General features: G+C 39.7%; 1 protein-coding gene across 1 annotated transcript in view; it reads left to right on the top strand.

The window, feature by feature from the left end:
- Positions 1–20,972, top strand: part of CNTN5 (contactin 5) — a 361,776-nt gene that overhangs the window by 112,633 nt on the left and 228,171 nt on the right. Inside the window, exon 4 of the mRNA XM_065645468.1 lies at positions 1,601–1,776. Coding sequence (XP_065501540.1) covers positions 1,601–1,776 — 176 coding nt within the window. The remainder of the gene's footprint in view (positions 1–1,600; positions 1,777–20,972) is intronic.

The raw sequence follows: 20,972 nt of genomic DNA, 5'->3' as shown, positions 1-20,972 counted from the left end.
CAAATAACTGTTTCACAGTTCATCTTAATTCCAGCAATTCTGGCCTTTGGATTAAGAAAAATTCAGAGCTGCTTCAGCTGAATTCTGCTGTCTGTATCTCATTCACCATGAATATTAACGAGATAGGGTGAACTGATAATCATATTGTTTCATTAAAGTTGCTTCTGGAGTCTAGATATTGCCAAGTTCTTCCAGTCTTTGGTGAACTCTGGCAAATCTGGGAAGTACCTGGCAGTATCCTGAGGCAATTCTGAAATTCCAGAGTGACTGTGAACTAGCAATGAAGGAAATATCTGTGCATCATAATAGTTGTGCCTTCTTTGCATTCTTTTAACAATTTCATGTTCTATACAGTTTGACACAAAAGCAAATCTAAGAAGTCTTCATATGCAGATTACTATTCTTTAATTGAGACATTTCAGCCCCCTAGAAGTCATTCCAGAGTGCTGGAATCTATTGATGTACCACACAAAATCTTTTCTCTTGCAGCCACTGGACTATTGCAGGGGTTGTTGTTTCAGTCTGTGGAGATGAATGAGAAAGGTGAGGCTTTTTGGCGGAGAATATCGGGTGGGAAAAAAAAAAAATAAGAAACAACCCCAAAACCCACTCACACAGCAGAAAAATTATGAGACTCTTGGTCTACTTCTGAATCTTCAAAAAAAGAAGTGTTCATTCAGGAATTATTCATGCTTTGGCTCAGGTGTGATACATTCTAATAGGTTTCCTACAGCCTGTCTTTTTCCACCTGACTTTCACTTCCATCTCTGTCTCTACTGTTCAGGCTTCTCATTTCATTTCCAAACACCTCTCAAACTTAGCATTCCCTCTGCTGAATCCTCATCTGCTCTGAGCTTCTCTTTACCTGGAGGCTGCCAGCCTTTACCCTTGACCAACCACCAGCTAATTCCAGTCTCCCCTAGACCAGTTTTTCTCTGAATTGTGTGTATTCTGGCCCAGCTGATATTGTTTTACCTTTGTCCATTGCCAATATTCTTTATTTCATAACAGTCTATGTACATCAATCTACCTCTCTGCTCTTCATAAGCCTTGCTCTTGTACTTTATTTAAATCAGTTTTCTCCATTTCTTGGGACCAGAAGAACAAATGCTGAAAGAACGGAAAAGAAAGGTTCCTTGCTCTCATACAGTGCAGACTCAGCTCTGCTAACCCTAAGTTCATCTGGGCCTAAGGCTTTAATTATAGGACATGCATTGAAACTTTGATTTTCATAAGAATGAAAGTCCTATTTTTGACATACAGGATGCATCTGCTACACGTTTCAAGTCTCAAGCCTTTGTGGATGATAGGATTTTTGGGGAAAAATAAAAAAAAGCAAGCAAACAAACAGAATAAGCTTTATCTGCAGAGGTTAAAGATATGTTTTTACTTGTATTTTTTAGCAAAGCTTAGCTTTTTTCAGGTACATGTTGTAGAATGTCTCTATCCAAAGCCTTGCCAAAGTAATGGGTTACTGCACAGAGTATCTTTGAGTAACTGTCCTCCTTATAACAACTGGGGCTGTCAGGTTCTGTATACTAAGCTTGACGCCTTCCTTTGGCCATAAAATGCTCAAGTAATTTCTTTCTTTTTTCCTAAGGTGGCTTCGAAATGGAACTGAAATTGACATTGAAAGTGATTATCGCTTCAGTTTAATAGAAGGAAGTTTGATCATCAAAGACCCCAGTGAAATGAAGGATTCTGGACAGTACCAGTGTTTAACCAGCAACATGTTTGGCAGTATTTTAAGCAGAGAGGCTGTTCTTCAGTTTGCATGTGAGTAACACTTTTTTTTAACATGGGTAAATCAGATCTTTACATTGCTCAATGGGGCTCTTAATTGTAATTTCAATACATTATACAAGTTATACTGTCCACTGACTTTGCTGGGGTAGGATCTCAAAATTAGAAATAAAATGCTTAGTGGGAAACAGTGGTTTTCCATGGACTTTTAAAATAGAACCAACTATCAGGGAAGATAACTCTAGTACATGATCCCAAGTGCTATCTTTTATTGACATACTTGAACACTCCACAACGATATATTTCAGTCAGTGCTAGTTTCCTGAAACATATATCATTTCACCATACTATCTGAGAAATAACTGTAAACTTCGGAATAGAGTGAGATAAACTGCCTCTATATCTGTAGGATAGTCTGCAGCTATAACTATGTGTGTGAGTATAGTTTTGTAGGCGTATGTGTATATGAATATACATGTTTTATGTGTATGTTTATGCATACATAGCATGCACACATTCATACATTATGAGACTGAAATTTTTTTTGTAGTTGTTAATGGAAACCGAAAATGTCATAGCTTTTGAAATCATTCACTACAACATTCTTTCCAGAAGCTATCAACCATTCATATCTTGCTTAAGTTCTATGGTCTATCTAGAGCATGCTCTTTTTCAAACATACTATCAGAAAATATGGGTCCAGAATTTCAGATACTCTGCCTCCAACCCTGACCTCCCTTTAACACTTTATAGGAAGGCAATCAACACCTTTTTAGTGCTTTATCTAGGTAAATCCTACCATGAAGGTTTTTAAGAGGCAGGGATGTAAAATGAACTCCACCCTAATTTCTCAGATCCTACTAAAAATAGGAAATTACCACAAAAAATGAGGCAATTCTTATATAGCCACAACAGGAAAACAGTGGGGTTAAGGCTAAGTTGCCTACTTGCATGTCTTCTAACACATCTGGTGTTATGGAGAACTCAGCAGGGTTAGTGTGGGTCTGAGATTCTCCTTAATCCACCCCTCCCTGGTAAAGTCAGACCTCTCAAATCTATTGGTTTAGCCTTATCTGCTGCAAATCCTATCAAGGTGTTTGTTAGCAAGATTGTGGCACAGCCCACCTACTTCTGACTTGGGAGCAATACTGACTTTTGTCAAAGTTTCCTCATCCCAGGGCAGTATGTTTAAAATTCTGAATATTGCAACAGTGGTCTTATTACAGTATTATTGGACCTCAGTCTTAAACATAGCTCTGAGTAAATTCTGTTACATTTTATCTTTTGGACAAGAAAACTATCATAAACGAAATCACTTGGTTAGAGAACCTAACAGCTGGTAAATATAGGTAGTTCCAGGGCTCTGTACCTCAGATTTCTGTTCCCGTTTCAGGAGCATGGCTAACAGGTGGCGACTTGACCTCCAACTAAAAAGAAAAACAGAGAAAGTGAGAACTGGAGTTCCATCAACAGAAAGCCTATGAGTTTCAGTAGCTACATCCACAGTTCATTCAGGATCCCATGTACTTCTAGTTACAATATTATCTTCTCCAGTAAAACAAATAGATAAGGTTGTAGGGAAAAAGAAAAAAAAAAAAAAAGGTCGGGTTTGGTGAGTTTATTTTTTAAATTTTTATTGGATTTTATATTATTATTATTAGCTTGCACACCTGCTTTTGCAGGTATCAAAGATGTTCTATTACAATCACTTGAATGTGATTTCTGTTCATTAAAGTATTTGTTTGGGAATTGTAATGGATGTTTCTCAGGCAAGGTTAATGGAGGAATGCTGGCTGGAAGAGCTGAGGTGTAGCAGACAATGGTGCAGAACTTGTGAGAGAGAAGAGGCTGTTATAAGCACAGAGAAATCTTTAAAAAAGGATGGAGTCATAACTGGTTGAAGTTCTTTTAGAAATTCTTGAGCAAGTCCTTCACAAGAACAATTTCAAGTTCTATGTGTATTTGTAGTTCAACATCTTTGTAGCATGACACTCTCTCTTCTGCTCTTGATTTAATGCTTCTTCAAATCCCTCATCTTAAATGGCTGATGTGTTCCTGTTTAAACAATAGTTGCATCATGCAGCAACTCCCCGTGGAAATTGGTGTCACCACACTGTAATCTCATAGCAATCTATCAGAAGCTTATATCACAGAAATGTTTTAGGAAATTTAAAATAAATCTTTTCATTATGATTTCAGCTTTAAAATATCTAAGACTGTCCTGAATTTGACCATAAAGTTCAGATAGATTTTCTTGAAGTAAAGAATGGAATACTTTCATCCTGATATCTTGGTTGATAAAAAGTTTTGACTGGTTTCCCAAGTGCTAATACTCTTTATTTCCTTTAGAAGCCTGAAATACATTTTTCAAGTGCTTAAAGGGAAGATCTTTACAGCATGAAGGATCATTTTATGATTTAAAACTAACATTTTGGAGATCTCTTCTTATCTAGAAATACTTCTGTATGTAATCACAATCTTTGTGAAATAAATAATGAAATTTTCCACAATAAGATATTTCAACCAAGTAATATATAACTTTTCATTCATTAATAACTCTTTTTCTTATTTTAATTCATTGATTACCTGAGAACAACCTTGGGTGAGGTAGTATACAATTAAATGGTCTTTAGATTGGACTATATTTACCCAGTAATTAGCACTGAACACTAAAGCATTATATAGATAGGTAGAGATGGACTAGACAAAGATTAGCTTACATTACCCTGAAGTAAATATAAGAATCTGAAAAATGTCATGCTTGTGATGAAATACTGTAAAATTTCAGTGTAGTTGAAGTACGACATTTTATAGTATTGCTTGTTAACAGCAGACTTGTATGTTTCTAGTTATGTTCACTAAGGTGGGAAATAAAGCATTGAGAAAGATTTTTGTAGGAAAAGGTCTTAACCTTAAAGTAATTAAAGTAATTGGTGCCCTGCAATTTTACTGGGCTCTAATGGCTTGAAGGGTAATTTATAATCCCAAGGATAAACCAAGGCATTTCTGATTAAGAGATACAGAGCTACACATAATGGCATTCAGTTTCCCTTTTCTCACTAAAAGCCATGGATTCCAGAAGCCTAGAAACTTACCATTTTAACAGAAAAATCTTAAAAATTAAGTTAATGGACTTGCCTGAAGGGATGGTGTGTACTGCTGTGGAAAATAGCTATGTCTTTGCAGCTCGAAGAGCTGTTCTTCTAATTAAAGAGAGCAATGGCATACAGCTCAAAAGGAAACAACAGGGACCATTAAACAAAGCCTTTGACACTGTCTTACAGGAAAAAGCATGTGCTGTAATGTGCCTACGCAAAATATAGTGAAACTTGAAAAAGAAGAGCACATTTATTGCTTTGACTCTTAGCTTTCTCTCAAGTACATGGCCAAAAGCTCAGTTTCTATGGTTATTATCATGTAGTTCAGCACTGGTGATGCATTACAAATATAAATGTTCATGCACTACATCATTTGCATATGTGTGCATAATTAAAATAAGACTTTGAAATACTTATGTCTTTGTATTTGAGAGATATAAAATGAACATAAGTTTTATACATGTTTAGAGAGATAACATTGAAATAGACTCCTGTGTCACTGGTTATTTTTATGGAGCAAAGTGGAAAGATCAGTTATGTGCAGTTAAAGATCTGCTCAAAGATTTAAAACTTCTCATCTTTTTTTCTGTTCTTTGCATTTCCTATGATCTCTCATGACCAAAGTTATGCTATTTTAAGAAAGTAAACAAAAAAGAGAACAAAATCCCTTTCCGTAACAGAAATTAAGGAGAAATATAGTTTTCAATAAAAGCAAATATTTGACAGGATTTTTTTTTTGTCTCCAAGATAATTTTATGCAGAAAAATTGGGAAAATAAAGCCCAATGATAACACTGACAAAATGACAAGCAAATCAGAATTCCTGATCACAAAAATTATATATTTAAAGTCACATTTTAGAAGTTTGCTCATAGCAGCTTCTTGAAAAGATAAAAAGCTATCAATTTGCTACAGCCTCTAATGCCATTTATACTTCATAATCATTAGGAATAGTTCATACACAAAGTGTATTGTTTTCTTAATGAGATTCTAATCAGCTCATTAAAATGTAAGAGCATTAGAGGAATAATTACTGAATTCCTTTAGCCCGTCTTAACGTTAATGATTTTGGTAGCTCTGGGTGTGGCTAACTATGGAAGAGTTATTCAAATCGCAAACACATCTTCAAAGATTCTGCAGTCAATGGAAATAGAAAAGCGAAAGATAGTTATTCTAGCCTATGTTTTTACTGCATTAGGTAAAAATGTCTATATGTGAAGGCAAGAGCATCAGCCAAAGAAAACAACCACAGCAAAATTATAGTTGTTGCTGCAAGCAGAAACGAAGTTTTGTTGAACACAGAATCACAGAATCACAGAATGTTAGGGATTGGAAGGGACCTCAAAAGATCATCTAGTCCAATCCCCCTGCCAGAGCAGGAAAACTTAGGTGAGGTTACACAGGAAGGCGTCCAGGCGGGTTTTGAATGTCTCCAGAGAAGGAGAATCCACAACCCCCCTGGGCAGCCTGTTCCAGTGTTCTGTCACCCTCACTGAGAAGAAGTTTCTTCTCACATTTAAGTGGAACCTCTTGTGTTCCAGCTTGGACCCATTACCCCTTGTCTTACTGTTGGTTGTCACCGAGAAGAGCCTAGCTCCATCCTCGTGACACCCACCCTTTATATATTTATAAACATTAATGAGGTCACCCCTCAGTCTCCTCTTCTCCAAGCTAAAGAGACCCAGCTCCCTCAGCCTTTCCTCATAAGGGAGATGCTCCACTCCCTTAATCATCTTTGTGGCCCTGCGCTGGACTCTCTCCAGCAGTTCCCTGTCCTTCTTGAACTGAGGGGCCCAGAACTGGACACAATATTCCAGATGAGGTCTCACCAGGGCAGAGTAGAGGGGAAGGAGAACCTCTCTGGACCTACTAACCACCCCCCTTCTAATACACCCCAGGATGCCATTGGCCTTCTTGGCCACAAGGGCACAGTGCTGGCTCATGGTCATCCTGCTGTCCACCAGGACCCCCAGGTCTCTTTCCCCTACACTGCTCTCTAATAGGTCATTCCCCAACCTGTACTGGAACCTGGGGTTGTTCCTGCCCAGATGCAAGACTCTACATTTCCCCTTGTTATATTTCATTAAATTTTTCCCCGCCCAACTCTCTAGCCTGTCCAGGTCTCGCTGGATGGCAGCACAGCCCTCTGGCGTGTCAGCCACTCCTCCCAGCTTGGTGTCATCAGCAAACTTGCTGATAGTACACTCAATTCCCTCATCCAAGTCATTGATGAATATATTGAACAGTATTGGTCCCAGAACTGACCCTTGAGGCACTCCACTAGATACAGGCCTCCAACCAGACTCCGCCCCATTGATCACAACTCTCTGGCTTCTCTCCTTCAGCCAGTTTGCAGTCCACCTCACTACCCGATCATCCAGTCCACTCTTCCTCAGTTTTGCCGTGAGGATGCTGTGGGAGACGGTGTCAAATGCTTTGCTGAAGTCAAGGTAGACCACATCCACTGCTCTGCCATCGTCAATCCACCTTGTTACGTCTTCATAAAAGGCTATGAGGTTGGTCAAACACGACTTCCCCTTGGTGAAGCCATGTTGACTGTCCCTGATGACCCTCTTATCCTTGATATGTCTTAAGATGGCACCAAGGATAAGGTGTTCCATCACTTTCCCAGGGATGGAGGTGAGGCTGACCGGTCTATAGTTGCCCGGGTCCTCCTTCTTGCCCTTTTTGAAGACCGGAGTGATATTTGCTTTCCTCCAGTCCTCAGGCACCTCTCCCGTTTCCCAAGACTTGGCAAAGATGATGGAGAGCGGTCCAGCAATGACTTCAGCCAGCTCCCTCAGCACCCGCGGGTGCATCCCATCTGGACCCATGGATTTATGGATGTCCAGATTGCTTAATTGCTCCCTAACCCAGTCCTCATCAACTGAGGCAGACTCCTCCATTGCCCTGCCTTCCTCTGGGGCCTCAGGGGTACGGGGCTCCTCAGGACAGCCTCCGGCAGAGTAGACAGAGACAAAGAAGGCATTCAGTAATTCTGCCTTCTCTGTATCTTCTGTCACCGCGGCACCCACCCCATTCATCAGTGGGCCTACATTGCCTCTGGTGTTAGTTTTATCTGCCATGTATTTGAAGAAGCTCTTCCTGTTGTCCTTGACCCCTCTCGCCAGGTTTAACTCTAAGGAGGCCTTAGCTTTCCTAGTTGCCTCCCTACATCCTCTGACAACAGCCTTATATTCTTCCCAAGTGGCCAGCCCCTCCTTCCATGATTTGTAAACCCTCCTCTTCCACTTGAGTTTGCCCAGCAGTTCCCTGTTTAACCACGCAGGTCTCCTGGCTCCCTTCCTTGACTTCCTGCACGTCGGGATGCACTGATCTTGAGCTTGGTAGAAGCAGTCCCTGAAAGTTAACCAACTATCTTGGGCGCCTTTACCCTCAAGCAGCCTTGCCCACGGGATTTCCTCCAGCAACTGTTTGAACAGGCCAAAGTCGGCCCTGCTGAAGTCCAGGGTTGCAATTCTGCTCGGTATTCTGCTCCCACCACAGGAGATTCTGAACTCCACCATCTCATGGTCACTGCAACCAAGGCAGCCCCCCACCTTTACTGCTTCGACCAGACCGTCCTTGTTAGCGAGGACGAGATCCAGCAGCGCACCTCTTCTAGTCGGCTCCTCCACCATTTGCATCAGAAAGTTATCGTCAATGCACTGGAGGAACCTCCTAGACTGAGGCTGGCTGGCTGAGTAGTCCTTCCAGCAAACATCAGGGTAGTTAAAATCCCCCATAACAACCAGAGCCTGTGACTGTGAGGCCACGCTCAGCTGCCCGTAGAAGGCCTCATCAACTTCCTCACCCTGATCTGGTGGCCTGTAATAGACTCCCACAACAGTGTCACCCCTGCCAGCCTGCCCCTTAATTCTCACCCACAGACTCTCAACTCGCTCCTCAACCGCACCTGGACAGTACTCTATACATTGCAGTTGCTCTCTCACATAAAGAGCAACTCCACCACCACGCTTGGCTGGCCTGTCTTTCCTGAAAAGGACATAGCCATCCATGACCACATTCCAGTCATGTGAGCTGTCCCACCATGTCTCTGTAATTGCCACCAGATCATAATCTCCTGACCGAACGCAGGTTTCTAACTCCTCCTGCTTATTCCCCATGCTGCGCGCATTGGTGTACAGGCACTTCAGGGAGCGAGCCGAGTACACCGATTTCACCCTAGGGGCCTGGGGGGCCTCCCGGTCTTTATTGATTCCAGTGTGCTGCCCCACTGATGCAAGCCCAGCTACAACCCCATCCCCCTTCAAATCTAGTTTAAAGCCCTGCAAATGAGCCCTGCTAATTCATGTCCCAGCATCCTTTTACCCCTGTGCGATAAACCTTTCCCACATATCACTGACCGGACTGGTGTCTTATAAAACCAGCCGTTATCAAAGAACCCAAAGCCCTGCCTGTAGCACCAGTCCCGAAGCCAATCATTTACGGACTCAATTTTTCTATTCCGTCCCACATCATCATCCGAAAATGGAAGGAGGGAAGAGAAGATAACTTGAGCCCCAGACTCTTTCACCATTTGTCCCAAGGCCTTGAAGTCTCTCTTCATTCCCCTCAGACTACGGGATGCCGCTTCCTCCCCATCTGTCTGAAAGATCAGTAGGGGGTAATAGTCCGTTGGGCGCACCAGTTTGGGGAGGGCTCTGGCGATGTCCCTGATCCGAGCTCCAGGTAGGCTACAAACTTCCCGATGCTGAGGGTCAGCTCTGCATATCGGGCCCTCCGTCCCTCTCAGAAGGGAATTGCCTACCACAATTACCCTTCTTTCTTTTTTATTGGAGGCAGTCTTGAGGCGTGGAGTCAATCGCCTCTTCCTATGTGACTTCGTAGGTGGCCCTTGCACCACATCCCCACCTACATCTTCTTCAATATCCAGGGCCTCAAACCTATTACGGAGGGGCACCTGGGGAAGCAAAGCAGGTAGGGAGGGGGGTTGCCCGCGACGCCTAACTGGAACTCGCTTCCAACCCTCCTCAGCTGTTTGGCCCCCTACTTCTGCCCGACAGCGACAGGGCAGGGGCTCTCTCAAATCCTCCCTCTCTGCCCGACAGGGCAGGGGGTCCATCACCTTTTGGGGGGTTCCTCCTTGGGGCCTTTCTGCCTGGCACACCAGGGAGTTACTCCACCAGTCAATCTCCCTTTCACACTCCCTGACGGACCTCAGTGTCTCGATCTCCTCCTTAAGCTTTGCAACCATGACGAGCAGATCTTGCACCTGCTCGCACCTCACACAGGCTGAATGCTCATCTCCCTCCCCCGGCAGCAGCAGGCTCTGGCACTCCCTGCAGCCGGACACCTGGACAGCCACGGTTCGAGGCAGTAGCTCCGTCTGAGTCGACACAGTCTTCTTTAAGCAAGCCCTCTTCCTGGAGGAGACCATGTTTAGCAACAGTCAGGGACACTGGCAGTAGGTGAGAGGGTCTAACAAGCGAGGAGTGATAGTCTCTGCGCCCTACTGCACGAGCTGCTCCACCTGCCGCTGCAGCACAGTGTGGGTGATACTCACCACGTCACAAGCTGGTTGCCTCTCCCAGCGCCTGGTGGACAGCGACGCGTCGCTGCCCTCCCTGAGGCTTTTTCAAGGCGAGGGGCGGGGCTGTGATCGCCGTCACCGTGGTAACGCCCACGCCACGTCAGCCGCTCTCGCAAGGGCTGCCGGGGGCTGCCGGGTCCCGAAACCGAAACCCACCCCCACGCTTCTCCTTACCTCGAGATCGCTCTGAACGGCTCCGGCCGAGCTGGTCCCGATCAGCTGATCTCGACGACTGAGTAATTTTAAAGAAATTCACAGTAATTCCCAGTAATTTTAAAGAAATTCACGGCATCAAAAGTGTTTTGAGGATATGAAACTTGATAACAAAGTGTACAAGTTTTATGATGTAACTTGCAAAGTAAGCACACATGCATTAGATGGTTTTACTTTGCTCTCTTATCTCCTCTCATTTCTGTTGTTAGAAATTTGTGTAACCTAAAGGAAGGATTTAACAATTAAAGTTTAATATTAATTTCTCAGTGCTAGCTACTTTCAGGATCTGTAAATGAGCTAAGAAAGCATAACTGACTTGAATCTGATGGGAAATTGGAAAAAATACAGAGATTACAAATTGACTAAATCTACCTGCCTTACTACACAACAGCTGCATATTTTTGTGCTGGGTTCCACAGCCTCTCTTTAGAACAGTGTGCTACAACTTTGGTTAAAACAGTGGATGTATTTCGTTCATTTCTTTGCCATTGTTCCATTCGGTCACAAAACAAAATTGCTTTTCTCTACCTGTGGATTATTCGACCTTTCACAAGCCTACCATCTCTGTGATATTTACAGCCTGGGCTATTAATAATAATCTGTCATTTATGGAAATCCTCACTGCAATTTTATTAGTCTCATTGTCACTGGCTTCTTTGTATAATACATTTCCTTTTTTTTTTTTTTTTTCCCTGACAGCCTGTTAGCAACTTCAGCTTCTAAGAAATATGCTTAATCATCCATATTTTCTTTCTTGCCATCATGGTCCCTGGACTTTTTGTTTGGTTTACTCCATGATTTCCTAATATTTACTTCTAAAGAGTTGATTTAATTACAACCCTCTAGACATGAGAAAAACCTTGATTTCTCATGTTAATTCCAGAATATGGAACATTGACTTTACAATTCTGCAAATCTAGCCCTTTCTTTTGTTGAGTCAGCATTTTAAACTGAAATATATGTACTTTTTTCCTATAAAAATCATGAAAAACAAAGCTTTGAGACAAGTTAGAATTTTTGTTTAATTTCAACTCTGGAAAACCAAGTTATTTGAATTTTAGCTGTAGTGACACTTTGTTGTTGACAGGAACATTTAGCTTATGCAACTAAGTTCAATGGTGCAAGGTGCTAAGAACTTTGTCCCTAGTCTAAAAAAGTATTTAATCTTAAAATATTTACATAATATTTTTGAAGCTGATGGGATAATGTACATGCTTAAAATTAAGCATATGCTTAAACTCTTTGTTTCTGTTAAACATGAGAATTTCTAAAGCAAGAGTTAAAGAGTCTGCATGGTTTTGATATCATAGTGTCATGTTGACAGACATATAGTAGGTTTAATTAAGCATTCTGTCATTCATTTCTTGACCCTTTCTCTCTTGAAGTGAATAAATAGCTTAGAATAATGAACTTCATGCCTTAAAAATACCAGAAGTCATTACAACTCCTTTTATGCAGCAGTTCTCAAAGAATGTTTCCTGTTGGAAAAGATAGATCTGGGTTCATCATTGTGGCTGTGGTGAACCTTTGTTGAAAAAGTGCCTTTGACCTTCCTTTACACACATGAATCTTTCATCGAAGTCCAAAAAGAAGTGTGGAGAAACATAAAAACCAGCACTTGAGAGGTCACCTAAAACTGTGAAGACAACATCCACTCTTTCTGACAAGAATAGCAAAAATAATGAATATTTATCCATTGTTTTAATTTCCCAACAGATCATTAATGATTATTGCCAGACAGTAAACCTTATGGTAGTTCAACTGTACTCAGGAGCAATATTCACTGAAAGCTTAGGGAAAAATAAAATGCACCTTGTCTCCTGGAACTCCCTTTCCACACAAAGCACGGAGCACGTCTTCAGAAATGGTCTCCTGACCCTGTCTACAGTGACTTGTCTATAATAGGGTAAGACCAGCTAGGGACTCTGGTAGATGTGCTGTTTGTGTTTCTGTCCCTTTAGTTCTGCTTTTGAAGGTCTCTGAGAATTGCAGCAAGTTTCTGTTTTTCCATCACTACATCATTATTTAAAGACTAACTGACTTGCCCCAGTATTGGATCACTTAAAGAGCAGAAGAAACCCAATTCTTTCCAATCTACAAAAGCAAATGTTTTCTTTCCTTGAACTCAAGAGGAGTGTGGGTATATTCTCTTTTATCTTCCCTGCACTGCCTTGAGTCAGTATCTTGACAGTTCCAAAAGGGTTTCTGTGCCTATGCTAGTAAATTAAATACTCTCTAGCACTGAGAACAAATCATATGGAGAGATCTGCAGTCATGCTTCTGAACTCTTTTATCTTCCAAGACACAGAGTACTTCTAAATGGTCTTTTGGAAATGACCCCTAGTCATAGAATCATATAATAGAATCATAGAATCATTTTCGATGGAAGAGACCCTCAAGATCAAGTCCAATCATTAACATGACACTGGCACTAAACAATGTCCCTAAGAACTTCATCTACAAGTCTTTTAAACACCTTCAGTGATGGTGACTCCACCACTTCCCTGGGCAGCCTGTTCCAATGCCTTTCCGTGAAGAAATTTTTCCTCATATCCCATCTAAACCTGCCCTGGGCATAACTTGAGGCCATTTCCTCTCATCCTATCTCTTGTTACTTGAGAGAAAAGACCAACGCCCACGTTGCCACAACCTCCTTTTAGATAGTAGACCTACCTTGGTAGACCAAGATGGTGTCCCCTCAGCCTCCTTTTCTCCAGGCTGAGGACCCCCAAATCCCTCAGCTACTTGTTCTCCTTCCTACTAACACCCAAAATGTGACCAAAATTGTCTTGGAGAAGGCTGTTGTCCCACCAAAGAATCCTGTGGGCATTTCTAACACTGTGACAGTGTCTGTGATAAAAGTCCAGTGAAAGAGAGCATTTCTTCATACTTTTCACTATACTAGTATAGATGAAGTCTGAGTATCTTGAATAGAGAGTAATCAGCATACTAAGGGGAATGCATACACTGCGTCTTTAATACAGGTATCAGACATGCCATAGTTGTATGAAATAATGTAATTGTATGACTTTTACTATGTGAAGAAAATTATGAAATATCTTAGGAGATAAAGTCTGAAGAATCCAAGCTATGCATTAAATCTTTCTGTAGGGTGATATGCAGGAACATGAGAAGACCATACTAAGCAGCATTGTGTTCAACAGACATTCTGTAAAGCAAAAGTATTAGACTTTCTTTGTTCACCTGAAAGAAGCTGCTTACTCTGTGTGTGTCCTTACAAACAACTAAATCATTCCTTCACTTCATCCCTTTGACTTTTCTGTGGTGAAATCACATACTGTGATACCATCATTCTGTGGTGAAATCAGCCTGGCAGGGGCATTTTGACAAAGCTGACTGCCAAAACTCAGGAAGCTCTAAAGCAGCAATCCAGAAGCGTTTATTCTTTTGCATGGTAGTATTAGAATGAAGGCAGCTTGAAATGTTGAGGTCGGATCCCTAATTAGGGATTATACATCAATACAGTGCAAATGTGATTCTTGTTGTAAGTTACTAGCTTCAGAAAAGGGTATCAATTCTGGATGCACTTCATTGAGCAGCATTTATTATCTTATTCCATTTAGATTGCACATAGGCATAACTTCAACCTCATTGATTCTTGTATCCATCAAACACCAAAAAAGTTATGGTTATTTCAAAGTATTCAAATGGAAATGAGATTTATTAATCTCTTCGAGTTCATTTATTGCTACATAAGTTTTGATGCCAAAAAAGTATTCTGAGGTTTAAGTTCTGCTCAGTCTTTAACTCTGAAAATGTTCTTTAAACAATACATTTTATATTTTGTGTTCTGTGGAAGCGTTAATAGAAATCAGTCATGTAGGGAGACACAGTCTGAAAGGTAATTATAGCAATCGTTTAGAGATGCATAGTGTATCTACTGACTTCTCATTTTAGCATTGTGCATTTCTCTGCAGGACTGGAAGGCTGGTGTTTAACCTGCTTATAACCTCCTTACCTATCTTTCACAATCTAATCTATCATGCTAATGAACCATTAGTCTTGGCATTTAAATATAGATGACAATAATTAAGAGTAGCATTACTAAATAGGAGAAATTTCAAAAGGTTGAATGAGAATTCTGTGCCAAGACCAGACAACACTTTCTAAATTTCCTTTCCAAGTTCTAACTCAGATTGACTTTTAGCAATTATCATGTCATCTCTCTACTTACAGCCTTCCAGGTGTTACAGATTGTGGTGAGCAGTACTCTACCTTCTTTCAAATTAAAGGTGTAGTTTGACTTGAGATTTCTTGCATGGCATTTGTAGTGCTACCGTGGCATCCCTGCCCTCAGTACACTCCCTCCATTATCCTGACACAACTGTGTTGTGGCTTTCCCAAGAGCAGATCAGGCTTCTGATCCACTTGAGAAATAAACTTGCCTGACAGGTTATTCTTCTGCTCGCAAAGGCCAGTGCACAGGTACTTGTGATAGCACAAGCGAGAGAGCAGCACAAGGCTGGGAGGGAAGAAGGGAGAAGTGGACAGGGCATTCAAGCTGACTGCTCAGGAACAACACTGAATATAACAGCAGTGTCATAATACTTTTGGAACTCAGGAGGGAAATCTTCTAGAGAGGAGCTGAGTTCTAGCTGAGCTGATAACACTGCAGAGGAGGTATTAAGAAAAGCCTACAATGAATGAAGGAGATTGATCATCAAAGAAAACAACATCTGGAAGATTGTAAAACATATGGATAAAGTGATAATTAGCAGAAATCAAGCTGAGTTAGACTGACAAAGGAAATTAAAAGAAATGCAGATAAGCATTTTAGCTAGGTTAATAAAAATTAACAAGAGAAGAATGAGGAATGATGGGATAGAATTAAAGTTAATCTACATATGATCCGAAATTCGATGGTTGCCTTTCTTTGATTTTCTATAAGGACAGAATATCTCATACAGCTGATTCCATATGAAGCATGAGATACCAGAAACAGAAAGATACACTGCTTTCAGTTTCGGGATGGGAGAAGACAAGAATGGTAAAAGTAAAGCCACAGTTAAAACGTACTAGTTGATGAAAGTTAAGGACCTATAACATCCATGAGCTCTATTAAAGAACTTTAGTACTTTAATGGTATAACTTTGGAACAGTGCGCAGTTTCAGGGCCAATTTGTCCTTTGTTCTTCCTGATATTTTCACTAATCTTCAGAGCACAAATGTAAAATTAGTTAAATTATCTAATGCTGCAAAGATGTGAAATATTGCCAACACAGAAGTTGTGTTCTAAACGGTAATAATTATATATTTTATTTGTAATATTTTGCAGTCAATGTCATGAACATGATATCACTGCCATTTTGAATAGTATTTCTTGTAATTATTATGAGGATAAAATCAAAACAAGCTCCAAAAATAAGTTCTCAACAGTGACAATGATAACATCAAAACCATCCTCTGGTGACCACCATGTCATGAAAATGTCAAGTAATGTTAAAAACCACCATGTGATGATAATAGCCAGGTCCTCAAACATTATATTCTTCAGTGAGATTGGGTAGGTGTGTTACATACACACACCAGGACCTAGAAGTATATAATTCCTTTTATACTGGTTTTAAAAGTCAGAAATCAGAAGTTGGTTTCATAGAACATGGTGCATATAAAAAAAAAAAAAAAAACCAAAGAGCAAATCATCTCTGTAAAACATATTGTAACCTGTTTCCATTACAAACACACACACAATGCTAACCAATAAAGAAAACAAACAAACAAAAACCCACAACGCACACCAAACTCACCTTTAACTAGGTTTTATCCTTATATCTCATCAAGCATGGAAATATATTAAATATGCCCTCAGGATTCTATAAATATGCAAATCCTGTGCCCACTCACCTACCCACTCCGTACACCACACTAATTAAAAGACAATGTGTTAAGTCAGAAACTTATATACTGTGTGTCTAACTGCTCATCAAATATTACACTGAATTTTATTAGAGTTACAAGGTCAAACATCCAAGCTAAGAGATGAGGAATTTATCAGTCTATATGCAGTCTGAATGTTGCCTTGTATGCAAAAGTCCTACAATATAGATTTATCATACAATCTTCTTGTTGTTGTTGTTTACATTGGACCCCCTATACTCACAGAAAAATATTACAGAAAAAATACTGCTCACATACTGAACAGAGTTATATTTTCTATCATTCAGTGCACAGCCCCCCACCTTCATTAATTCAGACTGTTCAAAATCTATTCTGATGATAAAATTAATTTCCTCAGAAGCTTTTTATGGTGTTCATCATTACAGCATCCAAGTGGTTCATGAACATTAATGCCTTTATTTTTACAATGTTCCTGTGAAGTGAGTAGTTATTACTATCTCCTTTTTATAAATGGAAAACTAAGACATGAGAGATTAATGTAAAATATCCAGTAATTTGGGGAACTGTACATTAGCTTATGAGGACCTGCGTTTCCCAAGTGCTTAGCAGAGCCAGAACTGACCACTTTCCGATTCATTGCTTCCACCAATCTTTTTCTCAGCCTTTGTATCCGTCATATGTCAATCCTGCATCTGGTTTCTGATCTCTCTCCTGTTATCAGTTAGGCCTCTGATTCTGTTTGTGATTTCCTTACTTACCAAAAGCACCTGACTAACATGTATAGTCACATCTTTCTAGATGTTTTTTAGTCTCCATGTGCTCATTTTGTTTCACTGCCTGCAGTTCCTCTATCTCACATTTCCCACTTCCAGGCTCCTAAACTCAGTTGTTTTCTCTATCTCTATTCAGTACCTTCTACAGCATGCTTTTTCCATCCATGACCTTCTGCATCCTTAGGAGGGTAAACTAACATTTAGTTATTTTTAACCAAAACAGAGTAACTGAAATGGGATCTTCTAATGGAAAGTGTTTGCCATCTTAATCAGAGTAGTTGCTACTTGTTGTGCTTGTAATAATGGATTGATTTCTTGATGTTGGCAGAAAGGATTTTATTTTTTTAATTAGAAAAAATGTATCTGTCTTCAGGATAAGTAGCTTAAATTGCTACTCCATTAGCTGTCATAAGCAAAGTGGGTCAAGGCTTTGAATTGCAAACTGTAACAGTACATCGAATAGGAAACTCTACTGATAATTCAGTAGCTGGTATTTTCTCTTTCAAATTATTAATTCATTACTTGAGAACACAGTGTAATGAAACAAGTGCTCCTTGGATAAATTTCTGCCCGGAAAGGGATTTCTACTTAAATACTTGCCATTTATCAACATTCTTTTTCCTATGAAGTCTCAACCATGTCCCTCACTCCTCATGTATAACAGCTATTAACTGTGATCTGTGTTTTGGTTGGTGACTGCAAGATTTTGAGATCTTAAGACAGTCTATTTCAGCCACATCCTTTGAATTCCATGGCCATTTTACTGTGCTGCTGCTGACTTCGCTGTTTCCTGTCCTTCATAGTTTATAAATGAAAGGTTATTGCTCCATCTAAACTGGAGCATAACAAATATAGAAAAACTTAATTTATGATCATCACTAGCCACAACAAACCACAAATATGGATAAGATCTGTTTTAAGATTTTTCTTTCTTTGTTTCAATACTGGTTATGTAAGGTCTGGTAATGTGCCCTAATGTGATACTTGGAAGTAGCACATCTTTTAATTTTTAATTAATGTTGTTACCTCATTAAAATCCTATCTGCTAAAAAAAAAAAAATTGGGAACATCATAGATAAAATCTTGCCAGTGAGTGTAAAAGTTGGACTGGAATATTGGTAAGAAAATCATAGCTAGCTGAACAAAAGACACTAAGTATTCTCAATTTGAGATTGCTTTTGGGCAATCTCAACAGAGGAGCCAATCCTTTAAGTACTTTATTCTGCAAAACACAATTACCAGCAGTTCACTTCAAGTCACTTGGATGGCATTCAGGACAAAGATGTTTGCTGCATATTCTGGTCAAAGTTTTCTGAAATGTACAGAGTTGTGATTAATATAAATATGCTCTTCTTTATTGTTTCTTTCACAACAAAATTCCAGAGCAATACATTTTCGAGTCAACAAAATATGGTATTGAAATGATGTCAAACAGTTTTGTATATCTTGCTTAAGGGAATTCTATTATAGTGAAGTAAAAATACTTTTGCCACATCATTTTGAGTACTTCAAGTTTGGCTTTGTATTATGCTAAAAATATTACCTGGAATTCACATATGTATGTAATATGTACTTCAACATGGTAAAACTTGACTCAGCATTGCCAAAACAAAAAGCCTAAATTACTATTTTTTATGCATAAAATTGTTCTTACAAAATATTTTTTTACTGATAAATTTCCAAAATTAAAAAAACACTTAGAATACCGAGACTGAAATGCCTTTATAATGATCTGACTATTTTTACTGAAAGCTATGTCACTTTGAAGTCTTTACTTTTCTGTTATAGTTATTCAGTTGTTGAAGTAGTTACAAAATAATCTGATAAGGAAGGTGAAGCCACAGATGAAGTTGTAGGGCAACTGCCACTGTTGCAGTGCTATTTTGTCTAAACTCTTTCACTCTTCCATCCCAAACTCTTCCATACAGCTTCTCCTTAAACTACCTGATCCACAGCCAACAAATCGTCCTTGCTCAGTGTAACTACCTCATGACAAAGGCATGCACATTCTGCCTAGTCACCTAGCCCTAAAGTGAGACTTACAGCCCAGAGGCTCGTTTGCTCTTCATAGAATCACAGAATGTTAGGGATTGGAAGGGACCTCGAAAGATCATCTAGTCCAATCCCCCCACGGGAGCAGGAACACCCAGATGAGGTTACACAGGAAGGTATCCAGGCGGGTTTTGAATGTCTCCAGAGAAGGAGACTCCACAACCTCCCTGGGCAGCCTGTTCCAGTGTTCTGTCATCCTCACTGTGAAGAAGTTTCTTCTCAAATTTAAGTGGAACTTCTTGTGTTCCAGTTTGTACTCATTGCTCCTTGTCTTATCATTGGTTATCACCAAGAAGAGCCTGGCTCCATCCTCGTGACACTCACCCTTTACATATTTATAAACGTTAATGAAGTCACCCCTCAGTCTCCTCTTCTCCAAGCTAAAGAGACCCAGCTTCCTCAGCCTTTCTTCATAGGGGAGATGCTCCACTCCCTTAATCATCTTTGTGGCTCTTCTTTCATATATGTTCCTAAATGTGTGACCATAGCATGTACATATATTTTCCCCCAGAGAAAATATTTACACAAAAGAAAGTAGAGAAAAAGCAACCAGAAAAGGCAGAGACAATGGAAAAAATATCCAGACCTAAAATCTGTGTTTTCTCTGACTGTTTTAAATGAACTTTGCATCAGATCAATAACATGAAAAGAAACATGCATTACAAAGATCTTTTAATAAAGACAGTAAACTAGCTAAAAAAGTTGTTTCCACATTCTTTGGGAGTGAACTCAACTGAGTATTTTTAAGCAGCATAGATCTAAAGCATAAATAAAATTTGTTCAAGCTGGAAGGAAAGATAATGAAACTCAAATGTCTACTTTCATAGCATCACAGATGCCTTGCCTGATTTAAATAAAATGTTTAGTGAAATAAATTTAAATAAAATAAAATCTGGGAGTGGGACTTGATGATCCTTAAGGGTACCTTTCACTCTGAGATACTCTATGATCGTATGAATTGAGGTAATAAGAATAATGAAAAATGCAGATTTTAAAGGGTTCCAACCCTCACTTCCACTAGATCAGGTTTCTCACAGCCGCATCCAACCTAGCCTTGAACACTTCCATGAAGGGAGTGTCCACAATGTCTTTGGGCAATCTGTTCCAGTATCTCACTACCCTCACAGTAAAGAATTTCTTTCAAATATCTAATTTAAATCTACCCTCTTCCAATTTAAAACTGTTACCCCTCATCCTATCACTATACTTCCTGATAAAGGCCCCCTCCTCATCTTTCCTATAGGCCCCCTATCATTCATTTTCAAAGAAGGCATATTTTATCTTCTAAAGTAAAACAGAGTATGTGTAAAGAAATTACATGGTATGCAAAGATGGAGACATCCCTGACAGACAGCTTATTTTTTATGGAAAATACTTGTGTTTTTCTACGTAATACATTTAGACACATACCAGTGCCTAAAATTGCTCATCTCATCTTTTTAAGAGACATTCTATTTGAAGATAATAACTAATCCTCACATCAGTTGTTTTGTACAACCTATAAATTGTTCTCAACCTATCTAATAAGATTTCTTTGCAGTTCTTTCTCTTCCTTCAAAAATGTTTGAAGATCAGTAAAACACATAATGGTTTCTATTTTTAAATAACCAAGCTTTCCAGATCAGTTACAAAGAGTTCTTGTCTTCAGACTTTATTAATTTAGAGCTTAGCACTCTGTGAC

The sequence above is a fragment of the Caloenas nicobarica genome, chromosome 1 (genome assembly GCF_036013445.1).
Source record: "Caloenas nicobarica isolate bCalNic1 chromosome 1, bCalNic1.hap1, whole genome shotgun sequence".
NCBI classification, from domain to species: domain Eukaryota; kingdom Metazoa; phylum Chordata; class Aves; order Columbiformes; family Columbidae; genus Caloenas; species Caloenas nicobarica.
This window is presented reverse-complemented; position numbering and strand designations above follow the sequence as displayed.